The sequence below is a fragment of the Peromyscus californicus genome, unplaced genomic scaffold (assembly GCF_007827085.1).
Source record: "Peromyscus californicus insignis strain IS unplaced genomic scaffold, ASM782708v3 Scaffold_21__1_contigs__length_65335640, whole genome shotgun sequence".
NCBI lineage: Eukaryota > Metazoa > Chordata > Mammalia > Rodentia > Cricetidae > Peromyscus > Peromyscus californicus.
In genome coordinates this window covers 35,193,364-35,207,336 of record NW_026294514.1, presented here as the reverse complement: position 1 = coordinate 35,207,336, position 13,973 = coordinate 35,193,364, and the positions used below count along the sequence as shown (strand labels likewise).

Genomic DNA, 13,973 nt, shown 5'->3' with positions numbered 1-13,973 from the left:
ACTAACTAACTAACTAACTAACTAACTAACTAACTAACTAACATCTCATCTCTAACTAACTAACTAGCTAGCTACCCCCTCCCCACCTAAAAACTACTGTAACCATTCCTTTTAAATCAAATAATCTCTTATTCTGGGCTAGCCTCACTTTGTATATCTATAACCTTCTCCAACATGTTGGGAAGGTTTTTTTTTTCTCGTTTGTATTACTGATTAGGAAGGAAAGAAGGGAGTAAGACAGGAAAGGAGGAAGGGAGGTGGGGGAACAGTTATTGAGCTAGGCACTGTCCAGGGCACTGATTCAAACTCATTTTGGTTTCTCAGGTATTAATTTTCTGTATTGAGAAATCTTGAGCTCGAAGGAATTATGGACTTGCATGGGGGCTACACGCACTGAATGTATGTTTTAATTACTTAATGACTTGACTGTGTGGTAGTAGTGAATATCTGAACCCAACCTTCCTAACTCTCATTCCCTATTTGGATGCAAGGTCAACATGCAGAGAAGTAGACTCTCTGTACATAGGAACCACAGAGGCTTCCTACTTGGGTAGTCAACTTTCCACCGCTCTTGGGGATGACCCTGCCCAAGGAATCAGCTGATGTTATTGCCAGAAACTCATTCCAAAGGCAGATCTCAGAAGTCTATCCAGAGAGCTGAGATAAGTGTTCTTCCATGGCCAGGGAGAAAACTTGTAGATGCAGGGAAAGCTAGAGTTTAGAACTTTCAGCCACACATTTGGGAGCATCATGAGCTAAAGATGACACTCAGAGGTGGAAGGTAAGAGGCCAGTCTGATTTTGAAAATTAGCTGTGCATTTTTATAACATGTACCATGTTGTTCCTAGATGTGGCATTATTACAGTTACTGTCACATTTTCTGTTGGTATTGGGAGGAAACCTCAAAAAGGAAGAGATAATAGAAGCCCACATTGCCAGAATAGTGGGTGAGCAGAGACCGGGTGCACTTGACTCTGGCTTAACAGACCTAATTCCAGTGTCATTTAAGGACTGCAGCATTCATACACTGCAACCATGTCTACAGGGTAGGAAGGTGGGGTGGGCTGGCTCTAAGCCAGGGGCATTCTGTTCCAGCTGGAATTTAGAGTAGTTCTCAGGAATTTACTTGAGGAGTTGTCAAGTTCTTCCCTTTCAGAGAACACGAAGCTGCAGCCACATTCCGAGGGGCTTCGGACCACACAGACTCATGACCCACATGAAAAATCTTGTGTGGAATGAGGTCAAATGTTTTTGCTAAAGAACTCAAATAAACCATGTTGTGGGTTTTTTTTTTTTTTTTTGAGGGGGCGTGTTTTGGAGTAGAATCAGCTTAAATAAATGAAATCAGTGGTACCGGATGGTGCTTGTTATGTTAAGTACAATAAACCAGACGGTGAGACTCATACCAAGCTCTATCTCATTCATATATGGGATCTGAAAACAGTGGGTTTCGTAGGAGTTAAGGGCAGGAGGTGGGGAGCTGGGAAAGTCTAGAGAGAGAATGGGAAGGGAAGAGGCTGGTCAGCAGGTGGTGGGTCCTATTCGAGAAGAGTAAGAAGTTCTGGGTGACAGTATAATAACCATACCTGTATATGTAGAGACACCCTAACAATATATTTTGTACATCTTCAACACAAAGAAATGATAAATGAGAAAACCTTTGAGGAGATAAGAGTTTTCCTTGGTTTAACATTACATGACGCATGTGTGTGCTAACACATGGTTCCTCATTAACACATACTACTTCCATGTTTTCAAATGTATTAGTGGAAATAAATTCTAATTTTGAAAAGCATTACATTTATCTATTTATTTATTTATGTGTTTATTTATGTGTTTATTTATTTTGTGTGTGTGTGTGTGTGTGTGTGTGTGTGTGTGTGTGTGTGTGTAGGGGATGTCTTTGTATGCCTGTGGAGATTAGGAGACAGTTTGGAGGAGTCAGTTCTCCGACCATGTTGGTTCTCACATTAAACTCAAGCCATTAAGCTTGGCAACAGATTTCATTATCCACTGGACCATATCACCAATCCTAAATTAAAAAAAAAATGAAAATAGGAACAAATAATTAGCCTGTATATTGGAAAATGGTTAACTCTGTCTATTTATCTATCTATCTATCTATCTATCTATCTATCTATCTATCTATCTATCTATCTATCTATCTATCTATCTATCTATCTATCTACCTATCTTGATACAGGGTTTCCTGTACCCCAGGCTGGCTTTGAAATCACAATGTAATCAGAATGGACCTTGATCTTTTGGTCTTCCTGCCTCCATGTCCCATGTTCTGGGATTCTGAAAATGCACTACCACATCCTATTTATGCAGTGTGGGGTTTGAACTCAGAGCTTCATGCATGTTAGGCAAACACTCTGCCAACTGAACTACGTTCCCAGCCCTGATCAGCTTAACACTTAACTGAGAAGGTGTAGGTCATTAAAGGAAGTTCTCCAGTGGACTGGGGTAAATAAGGCTTCCCCTACACTTAACTGGGAGTGGTTTCCTAATGTCTGAAAGCCTTTCCTTAATGAAAAAAAAATTTGTGTATAAGTGTTTGCCTGAACGTATGTCTGGTCACCACTTGCATGCAGTGCCTGCAGAGGCCTGAAGAGGGCATCATATCCCTTGGGGGCTAGAGTTATAGCTGATTGTATGCCTCTGTGTGGTTCTGAGAGTTAAACCCCAGTCCTCTGGAAGAGCAGCCAGTGTTCTTAACCACAGAGCCACCTCTTCAGCAGTGCTCCACCCCCCTCTTTTAAAAAAAAGCTCAAGCATAGAAAATTCTAGTTTGGAAAAACAAAAATACACAAAATAGTTGTTGACACAATCAGAATGGTTTAATCACCAGAAAGATCTTTCTGAATGTTATATCTGGTGGAAAGTACATGTACTCATTGAATAAGTGAGAAATTATTTCACAGAATGAATAAGACCAGGCCATATGACTAGACTCACAGATCTGGTGTCATCAGTGGAGGAAAAGACATAAACTTCTATATTCATTTTGTGAGTAGAAAGTCCAAGCCTTAGCCCCTTGTTCATCTGGTTCCCAACCTTGGCTACTTACCCACATTGATGAGAGCACAGCAGGGTGTGTTCCAACCCAAGATCTTGTTGCAGAGAAAACAAATTTCCCATGGTGCAATTCGGGGGAAATCTGAAAGATCTTGGATCTTGTTCCCAAGACTGGAGCATTTGGAAAACATTGAGCAGAGACTCATAAGGCATCCCAGGGGGACTGGAGACCAAGGGTTTCTGTTTAAAAACAAATGAAGTGGAGTTAATAATCACAAGGAGTTAGAGGAAGATAACATGGTGGCATTGGCTGGTCACACGTGCTAGAAAGGACTTCTGTTTGTATTCTGGTGGGAAAAGCCTGGAGACCTAACAGGGGTCTGCAGTGAGCAGATGCTTGGCAAAAAACTAAAGAGCTGATATGCAATCTCTCTCGTAGAGGGCAAGCGAGCTTCCTGTGACAGAGGAACAGCCTTAGAACCCTCAGGAAGGAGACAGCCTTCCATCTACCTGTCTGCACAGGCCCTTTCACTTGGACACAGGAAACCTACAGTAAAATCCAGGAGTGGGTGGAGCAGCTTCGGTCCTCTCAGCAGGTCATTGACTCTTGTTGCACTTTACTAACAACAGCTTTTCGTGACTACTTAGCATAGTTAGGTTCCTCTGAATTCAAGCTCACTCTTCACCTGGACTGTGCCCTGGGCCATCTCTTGATGCATCTTTCTGCCTCCACATCTTTTTTCAGTGTGCTTATTACTGCTCTCCCACAGAGTCTCTCTCTCTCTACTTGTTCCCAGCCTAGAGTCCGAGTTCTCTGTCACAGAGGCATGTTTTAAGTTGAATTGCCTTGAGTCTAGGGTTTATTGTGATCTTTCCTGTAGGGCTGAGGAGGTGGAATCAGAAAACAGAAAACATGGCTGTGCCCTCATGTGGTTGGGCTGAAGTTGGGACCCCGATGCTATTGGTGAAATTATTAAGGCCACTCCACGTAGTTAAAAGGGAGATTTATTTAGTGGCGTAACTTACAAGTGAAGGGATAGGTAAGTCGCAGGGTCTGGGAAAGACGCAGCGCAGTCCAGCGGTGTTCTCTGGAGAACTCTCCTCGGTCCACCTCCAGCGTCCAGGGTCCAGGAAACAAGAGAGCGTGGCCCATCCGGGTCTCGGGTCCTCAGGGCCCTCTCTTGGCCCCGCCTTGTAGGTGTGATAGCTACCAAAGCCTCAATAGGGGTTGGAACTTCCAGACCAAAGCTGGAATGGCTACCCACTACACGATGCCACTCTGGAGAATGTGTCTTTTATCACTAACAGTCAACAGTGGCAAAGCAGTTCCATCAAAAGACACATAACTTCTGCAGAAACTGTGTAGAAGATCATCTAATGTTGTTTGCATATATCCTAGTGCCATAGCATTTCAGGCTGCTTGAGTTATGTTCTTTGTAGCAGCGATAAACTTAGAAACATAGTGTCTCACCTAGTTTCATATAATGTCAGCCATTAATGTAGGATGTTCAGTTAGAGAGCAGCTGTTGTGAGAGATAGGGTAATTTTTTCGGACACTGGACCAAAGCAAACACTTCAATGTTCTTACTACTGCTGTGGGATGGTCTGTATGTCAAGTGTGTTGCTGATTGGTCAATAAATAAATCACTGATTGGCCAGTGGCCAGGCAGGAAGTATAGGCGGGACAAGGAGGAGAATAAAGCTGGGAAGTGGAAGGCTGAGAAAGAGAGACACTGCCAGCCGCCATAATGACAAACAGCATGTGAAGATGCCGGTAAGCCACGAGCCACGTGGCAAGGTATAGATTAATGGAAATGGATTAATTTAACCTGTAAGAACAGTTAGCAAGAAGCCTGCCATGGCCATACAGTTTGTAACCAATATAAGTCTCTGTGTTTACTTGGTTGGGTCTGAGGGGCTGTGGGACTGGCAGGTGAGAGAGATTTGTCCTGACTGTGGGTCAGGCAGGAAAACTCTAGCTACATACTACTGGCCACTGCAAAAGAGAAAGTCCTCATAGATTGCCTATAACACATGTTATATGTAATATATAATATATCATTGCCACGAAGACAGAAAACCTTTGTGTGGCTGGTCTGTGGGCTGCACAGATGCACATATAAGTGTGCACCCATCCACCATCTGCTCCCAATAGAAAGACCATTTCTTCCCTTTGGCAGCTCACTGAGAAGTCTTCACACAGAAGCACACGTATCCCAGGGAAGCAAAAACTGCTTCAGACTTATATAACACATTTTGTAGAGAATAAAAAGAATCAATGTCCAGATTCTCAGCTGTGGTTCATGTTCTTCTATGGAGTTCTTCTGTCTTTGATCAAGATTCTCACCTCTCTTTTCACAATTTTCCTTCTTATACTTTTCAAGAGAAGAGTCTACTCTCTGGGCTAGTTAGTTTTAACCTTCAACTTGACACAACCTAGAATCACCCAATACATTTGAGGAATTGTTTAGATCAGGTTGACCTGTACACATGTCTGTGGGGGATTATCTTGATGGTTAATTGATGTAGAAGGACCCAGCCCACTGGGGGCTGCACCATTCCCTAGGTGGGGAATCTTTAATTGTATAAGACAGGAAGAAGCTTATTGAGAGCAACCAGGAAGCGTGAGTCCATTCATTCTCTCTGCTCTTGACTGCAGATGTGGTGTGACCAGTTGTTGTCCTGCCTCCGTGACTTCTCTGTAGTGATGAGCCATAACCTGGAATTGTAAGTATAATAAACCCTTCTCCCTTATGGTTGTTTTGTCAAGGAATTTTATCACAGCAACAGAAATGAAACTGGGTATTCCCATCCCTCGGCCATCGCAGATATCCCTAGGACTCACAGACCAGCCAGTCAAATCTGCTTGGGGAACTCCAGGCTAATGCTAGACTCTTTCTCAAGGAACAAGGTAAACAGCACCTGAGGAACTACACCTGAGTTTGACCTTTGGCTTTCAAATGCACATACATGTGCAGCTGCTCACACAAACAGTAGAATATGTATGGGATGGTTGCTACGTAAATACAATTTCATAATAAAAACTGAGCATTATAAATTTCTATTAAAGAATATACGTGCAACATTTTTACCCATTGGTGGTGAAAATCAAACTGTGGTGGCGTTATAATGTACTGGATATTTCTAAAATGATGCTGAAACAGTTTTATTTTGATGTCTCCAGAAATCATCCATCCAAGTGTACTGAGAAATTCCAGATGTTAGGACAAGTAGTCAAACTCCAGATGTTAGGACAGTAGTCAAGCATCCTTCTTTCGAATTTTAATGGTGTTCCTGTGTGAAAACTTCTTCATAGTATGCCTAGCTGATTGTGGAGATTAACTGCACCAATTATTCTTTTGAATTATTTATTTATGTATTTTTTAAGGAGTGAGTGCTCCATTTGCATGTATCCCTGCAAGCCAGAAGAGGGCATCAAATCCCATTATAGACGTTTGTGAGCCACCATGTGATTGCTAGGAATTGAACTCAGAACCTCTGGAAGAGCAGTCAATGCTCTTAACCACTGAGCCATTTCTCCAGCTCCTGCACCAATTATTTTTAAAATATAAATATCACCGATTTTCCATAGTTTTGGACAATTTTCCATTTGTTTACAATATTGAATATAATTAAAGTGATTCAGAGAAATTTGTATTTTCTTTCCAAAACAATAATTCATTTTATTGAGACTCATTTCCAGAATGTAACTTTGAATCGAAAGCTATTTAAAATGACGAGTTTGGGGATGGAAAAATCTATGTGTTCTTCATAATCGTATTTCTACTTGGTTTTGAAACTATCGTGGAATGTGGTTTCACCACTCACCAGGAAAACTGGTCTTCAGTTAACACTGTGGTGAATTCATTTGCCCAGCTTTCATCCGGAAATTTTAAAACAGCTTGTAATATCGGACATGCTTGATTCCCTTTTCCTTACCAGTTTCCATAAGGACAGGAGCTCAGAGGAGCCTAACTTTCAAAAATGAGACATCTCTAGTCTTTGAAATTTTAAATTCAAAGAGATTTTAGAATAAAGTGAAGAGTTCTTCAGGCTAAGTTAAAAAAAATATGTTTTCTCTTGTTTACAAATAAAATTTAAAAAACAAAGCTCACCATTTTAATTCTTCTAAAGTGTATAGCTGAGTAGTCCCAGATTCGGTCATGAGGCATACCATGACAACTCTCTAAGTCCAGAACATTGTAACCCTGTACTCCCCAATTTTCCATTTGTACCTACCCCGACACTTGCTCATCTATTGTCTGTCTCTGTGGATTTGTCCACCATCTATGCTTCTGACACAATGATTTTAAGGTTTATACATGTAGCAGCAGATATCCATGTATAATTCCTTATTATGGCTAAAAAATATTCCATTGCATGGTATAATATTTTACTTTTCCATTAACCAATTAATGTGTTTTTTTTTCCAGTTTTGGCTATTATGAATATTCATGTACAAGTATACTGTGAAAACGTGTTTTTAGTTCTCACAACTCTTTTTCATTTTTCAAAAACATATTTATTACGTATAGAGGATTTGAGAACATTTCAATTTCTATTTTATTTATTTTTATCTGTTAAAGTTAGTTTATAAGAAGCTGAAGAGATCACTTTGTGGTTAAGAGCACTAGCTACTCTTTCAGAGAACCTGAGTTCAATTCCCAGAACCCACATGGTGGTGGATAACTGTTTGTATCTCCAGCTCCAAGGGATCTGATGCCCTCTTCTGGCATCCTTGGACACTGCATGCACGTGGTGCATAGATATATATGCAGGCAAAACACCCATATGCATACAACAAAAAGAAAAGAAAAACCCGTTTTAAAGATAGCTTATAAAATCACAGGGTTCTTTATGGTATTTTCATGCAATCCTCATCCTCACCCCTAACCCCAACCTGTGCTTCCTTTCTATGTCCCTGCTCTTCCCAACCATACCCTCTTTCCCCTAATTTTATTTTAATTTTAATTTCTAAGAATGTTTATTCAGTATGACAAGCACTAAGAAAAGATGGCTATGTCAACAGTCATTGGGGTTGTTTAGAAAAATGTTTCCATCACTGACAGAATAATGGAAGCCATTATTCTTAATTTTGTTTACACCATTGTTATAAGAGTTATATTTGTATTTCACACATGCAGATTCTAAGACAGGACACGGACTCCCAACTGTCTACAAGAGTCTTCTGGAAAGAAAGGAGAAGACTGGAGGAGTATTTTGGGCACAGAGGTCATCAGTGAAGATACCTGTGCTCAAGGTCTTCATGAGGTTCTCTTTCAGATGGACCAAGACCTCAGTCACAGGCCCCTGGTGTGTGCATGTCTTTATGGAATAAGTTCTTCTGCCATTTAGAATCAATCCTGACTTTTAAATACCAACATCTTTCCCAAATTTACCCACATTATGACTGAATGCAAAGCTGTACTATACAATTAAAAGCTCTGGGTTCCTGCTATCTTATTTACCAGATTTAAATACCAAAAGCATTAAATGTCCAGAACTTCACCATTCCTGTAACTAGTGGAGTGAGCTCAAAGCACTTTCCTGAATGCAATGGGCAGGTTAATGACCTCAAAGATGTCTACATCCTAATTTTTTAAAATATGTTATTTATACAAGAAGGGGAATTTACGGTTGCAAAAGGAATTCAGGTGATCTTGAGATTGGAGAGGGGATCTTGGACTCTCTGGGTAGATCCAGTGTCATCACAAGGATTCTTAGATGTGAGAGGAGGAGGGAGACCAGCATCAGTGAACAAGACTACAGAAGCAGAGGCCAAAGAGCTCTAGCTTTGGAGATGGAAGGTGAAAGTTTCTGTCCCTCTAGCAACTCCCAAATACCTGGCAGCTACTTCCCAAATCACCACACAGAGGCTTATATTAATTATAAATGCTCAGTCGGTAGTTCAGGCTTATTACTAAAGAGCTCTTACACTTAAATTAACCCATAATTCTTATCTTTGTTTAGCCACACGGCTTGGTACCCTTTCTCAGTATGGCATTCTCATCTTGCTTCCTCTGTGTCTGGCTGGTGATTCCTCTGACTCTGCCCTTCTCCTTCCCATCATCCTCAGTTTGGCTTTCCTGCCTAACTTCCTGCCCCACTACCAGCCTGACAGCTTTTTATTAACCGATGAGAGTGATACATGTTCATAGCATAGAAAAGGATTGTTCCACAGCAGACTATGAACCAAAGATCATGGACACTTCTAGAACCTGAAAAAAGGCAAGAACCAGACTCTCTGTGTTCAGGAACACAGGCCCCAAAATACCTTGATTTCAATCACGAGACCCTCCAGCTTCTGGTCTCTTAATCAGGGTCACTCGCAGACACAATGCTTTGTCATTGTCTATAATATTTCTGTTACTCCAAGAGAAAAGACTAGAGTGTGGAGAAAGAAGGTTCACTTAGCACATGATTCCAAAGGGGGGAAAGGCTACATAGAACCAAGTCCAAGGCATGGCTTCAGTTCCTCTACCACTGAGGGTAGAGGTAGGGATAGGGTTACATATAGTATGGTTAGGAGGACCAACTCACCACAGATGCTCAAGAACCAAATGAGATAATGTGCGCTGAAGGCCTTTGACAGAGAGATGGATGTCCCGGCAAATGTTTGCTTGGCTTTTCTTGATCACATCCTTCCTCTTGTTAAAATTTGTTTATAGTAGCAGCAAAGCACTAGGTAGATTTTGGCTGTGGACCACCTCACTCTTCCCTAATAATTCCCTAATAATTATTCCCACTCACCCCAAGCTATTCTTCTCATTCAGGCAGCTTTCCATCTACCGCTCCTCCTTGCATGGGTCCCATTAAATGACAACTCAGATACACTGGTCTCAGGTGTGTTCCCAACCACAGCTGCCTCTCTCTCTCTTTCCTCTAGCTTTCGTGGAGAGTCATCTCAACTCCCTTCACTCATCTGTTCATTCAGGTCTCAATCTTGCCTTGGGTGCCCCTATGGACTCCAGCATCATGGCCTTCAATACAACCATACCAAAGGCCTTCAATGTATCTTCTCTGACTGATAAAATGAAGAGAGGCAATGATGCCAGCCCGAGAGATGACGACATTGACTGTGTCAGATGGTAGCAGTTAGAAGTTAGAACCAGCCTTCGGGAGAGTAATCACATTGACTATGTGGGATGGTAGCAGTTAGAAGTGAGAACCAGCCTTCTGGAGTTGGTACTGTTACTCTGTTTAGCTTGTTTCTAATTAAAGCAAACACTTAGTCTATATTTTTCCTTTTTCATAGGTCACTAATACTTATTCTCTTTACCATACGATATGAATATGGGGTAAGTATATTAATTCATTCTGTACATGAAAAATTTACTCTGTTGAATGTATGATTCATTGCATGCATGTATGGTTTATATGTTTTTAAAACATATTTAAACTAGTTACTCTCTGGGACCCAGCCTTCATATCTGTGAAGTGGACACTGAGATAAGACACAGCCTGGGAATACTTTGATATTTTTCCAATCAAAGCTGCTTATAGAACTGCCTGGGTGTTGGAAAGGTCTTTATCTTATAACAAACACAGCCCTTCCTTAAATTCTTTTTATTTGGAACAGAAAAGAAGTAGCTGAGCCATTTTGAGATTAAACCAAGAAATGTAAGATTCAGTCTGGGTGCTTTTTAGGTGCAGGGAAAGCTCAGCCTTTTTCTTCTGCTCCCTCGGGGAAGAATCTAAATTGTGAACCCAATTTCACATGTTTCAGGGATACTCTGTTAAGGGCTGCCTGCCATTCAGGGCTGAAGACCACTGGAGTGACTGAGATCTACCTGACTCAAGTCGCTTGATTACCAGAAACTTTTGCAAAGTAACTGAAATAGAAAATTATCTCTACTCCTCTTTTACTATCTGGGTCAAGGAATGAGAAGCCCTTGATTCTTTATTCTCCCTAGATACTTATTCTTTAACCCAGCTAAGACTCAGTCCCCCTCTCTTGTTAGACAGAGAGAGTGAGACTTGTCTAGCTTAGTTCCTGTGCATTTCAAAATGCCTCCTTGTGTTGCTCAGTTGGGAGCATTTTTTTCTAGTTAATCTTACCTGATTTTCCCAAGCTTATTTTTATATTGTATGCATTTATTTTTCTATTACAAAAGTCTGCATCATCCTAAAATTCACTCCCCTTGATCCTTATATCTATGAGAATGAATGTGATTCCTTAACCAAACAGTTCAATTCTGGACACTCCATCAGCGTGTGGTGTGGAGATATTTTAGCATGTAGGGAGTAGCAATATGGTAGCTGGGATTTAAGGGGAAGGTGTGGGTTGACAAAGTACCTGTGGCAAACAGTTTGCATTATCTACCAACATTTTAAATATACATTGCTTTGGTGCAAGAATGTATTTTTTAATTTGTCACATATTTTTATTCTGGCATGTGGGAAGATGCATGCCCAAGAGCACTAACTGCAGGGTGGTGTTCAGCAGCTGAAGACGGGCATCACCTAAGTATTCATCAGTAGGGAGTAGATGCATGAGTTCTGGTGCTGTATGAGCTGAACAGCTGCCAGGGGCATGGCAGAATGAATGTGAAAACGGTGATGATGTGAAAATGGCCAGGTACTAGTCAGCGTGCCACTCGAGTATCGATAAAACAACCCAAATCACCAGCAGTGTGGATGCATGTGCTTGAGTATACTTATTAATACCTAGATACCAATGTAAAGAGATGGATCCTCTGAGGGTCAGGGACTTGAGGCCAGGACATAGACAGAAAATGTCCTCTAACAGGCTATGCTTTCATAGAGCTTGATGTTTTGGTTTTGAATCTGTATCATTTTCTTACAAAAAAAGGAAATGGGTACCAATCTGAGACAGAGTTAGGTTTTTAGGAGGTGACACTGCACTTCCTTTAATCTTCTGTGCAATAAGCATGTGTTTTATGACATCTGAGGTAAAGAAGGGGGGCTTCTCTTGTGTGTTCCCTTGGAGAAAAATAAGTTGGTTTGAATGTGGTTGTGTTTTCAGTGAGTGTGTGAGTGTAGGTGTGTTCCCAGTGAGTGTGTGAGTGTAGGTGTGTTCCCAGTGAGTGTGTGAGTGTAGATGTGTTCTCAGTGAGTGTGTGAGTATAGGTGTGTTCCCAGTGAGTGTGTGAGTGTAGGTGTGTTCCCAGTGAGTGTATGAGTGTAAGTATATTCCCAGTGAGTGGGTGAGCAGTGTTGTATTCCCGGTGAGTGTATGAGTGTAGGTGTTTTCCCAGTGAGTGTGTGAGTTTAGGTGTGTTCCCAGTGAGTGTGTGAGTGTAGGTGTGTTCCCAGTGAGTGTATGAGTGTAAGTATATTCCCAGTGAGTGGGTGAGTGTAGGTATGTTCTCAGTGAGTGTGTGAGCAGTGGTGTATTCCCAGTGAGGGTGTGAGTGTAGGTGTATTTCCAGTGAGTGTGTGAGTGTAGATGTATTTTCAGTGAGTGTGTGAGCATTGGTGTGTTGCCAATGAGTGTGTGGATGTAGGTGTGTTCCCAGTGAATTTGTGAGTATAGGCATATTCCCAGTGAGTGTATGAGCATTGGTGTATTCCCAGTGAGTGTGTGAGTATTAGTGTATTCCCAGTGAGTGTGTGAGTGTAGGTGTGTTCCCAGTGAGTTTGTGAATATGAGTATTGTCTTAGTTAGGTTTTCTATTGCTGTGATGAAACACCATGACCAAAAAGCAAGTTGGGGAGGAAAGGGTTTATTCGGCTTACACTTCAGCATTGCTGTTCATCACTGCAGGAAGTCAGGACAGGAACTCAAATAGGGCAGGAACCCAGAGGCAGGAGCTGATGCAGAGGCCATGGAGGGAATCTGCTTACTGACTTCCTTCCCATGACTTGCTCAACCCACCTTCTCATAAGAACCCAGGACACCAGCCTAGAAATGGCACCACCCACCATGGGCTGGGCTCTCCCCCATTGGTCACTAAATGAGAAAATGCCTTACAGCTGGATGTCATGGAGGCATTTCATCAACTGAGGCTCCTTCCCCTGATGACTCTAGCTTGTGTCAAGTTGACATACAAAACCAGCCAGTACAGTTTCTGTGTGTGTGTGTGTGTGTGTGTGTGTGTGTGTGTGTGTGTGTGTATACAAGTTAGCACGCATGTGTTTGCTGAGTATGGAGGCCAGAAGACAAACTCAGATACTATTCTTTAGGTATCACCTACCTCTATTTCTTTCTGTTTGTTTTGGAGACAGGGTCACATATTGTTTTGGAACTTGCCGAGTAGTTTAAGATAGCTGCTTAGTGAGCCCTAGGGATCTGCTAGTCTCTGCCTCACCAATGCTGGGATCACAAGCCCCCGCAATCACATGTGGCTTTGTCACATGGGGTCTGAGTGTCACACTCCGCATCTCCTCATCCAGTACAACACCTTTGTAAAGTGCAGACTCTTCCTTTACAAGTTCCCACCCCCGCTTCACATGTCAATGGGTGTCTCTTTCTTAGAATCTGCTAATCTATTTTAAAATGACTCCTAAAATGTAACCCTGCCTCACATATCTCAGTGATGCTTGGCAGAACAAGCAAATATCAAATAAACATCCTGACTTTGTTATTAAGGCATCTAATCTACTGACTCCGTTTTGCCATCATTGTTTTGGTATTTCACTGAACACAGTAATGAATCCTGACCTTAAATGAATCTGAGTACTCAGACGAGCTACTGTGCTTGCATGCTCTCCCAGCCAAGCCTGGGCATTTCATTCCTAACCTCTTAGAATTTTGAACTCATGCATTCACAGATAACAACGGTAATTAAAACTCAAGAGTCATATACTCCTGAAATTCCAAACTCATTTATATGTGGTTGATGTGGTGTGTGTGTGTGTGTGTGTGTGTGTGTGTGTGTGTGTGTGTGTGTGTGTGTGTGTATGCATTCACACACAAGCATGGGGAGGCTAAAAGTCAATATTGAGTGTGTTTTTCTATTCCTCCTCACCATTAATTGAGACAGAGTTTC

General features: G+C 41.6%; 1 protein-coding gene across 1 annotated transcript in view; it reads left to right on the top strand.

Moving 5' to 3' along the window:
• Nucleotides 1–13,973, top strand: part of Col4a4 (collagen type IV alpha 4 chain) — a 116,815-nt gene that overhangs the window by 7,430 nt on the left and 95,412 nt on the right. The window contains 3 exon segments of the mRNA XM_052750033.1: nucleotides 5,681–5,748; nucleotides 8,166–8,334; nucleotides 10,277–10,319. Coding sequence (XP_052605993.1) covers nucleotides 8,288–8,334; nucleotides 10,277–10,319 — 90 coding nt within the window. The 5' untranslated portion in view covers nucleotides 5,681–5,748; nucleotides 8,166–8,287.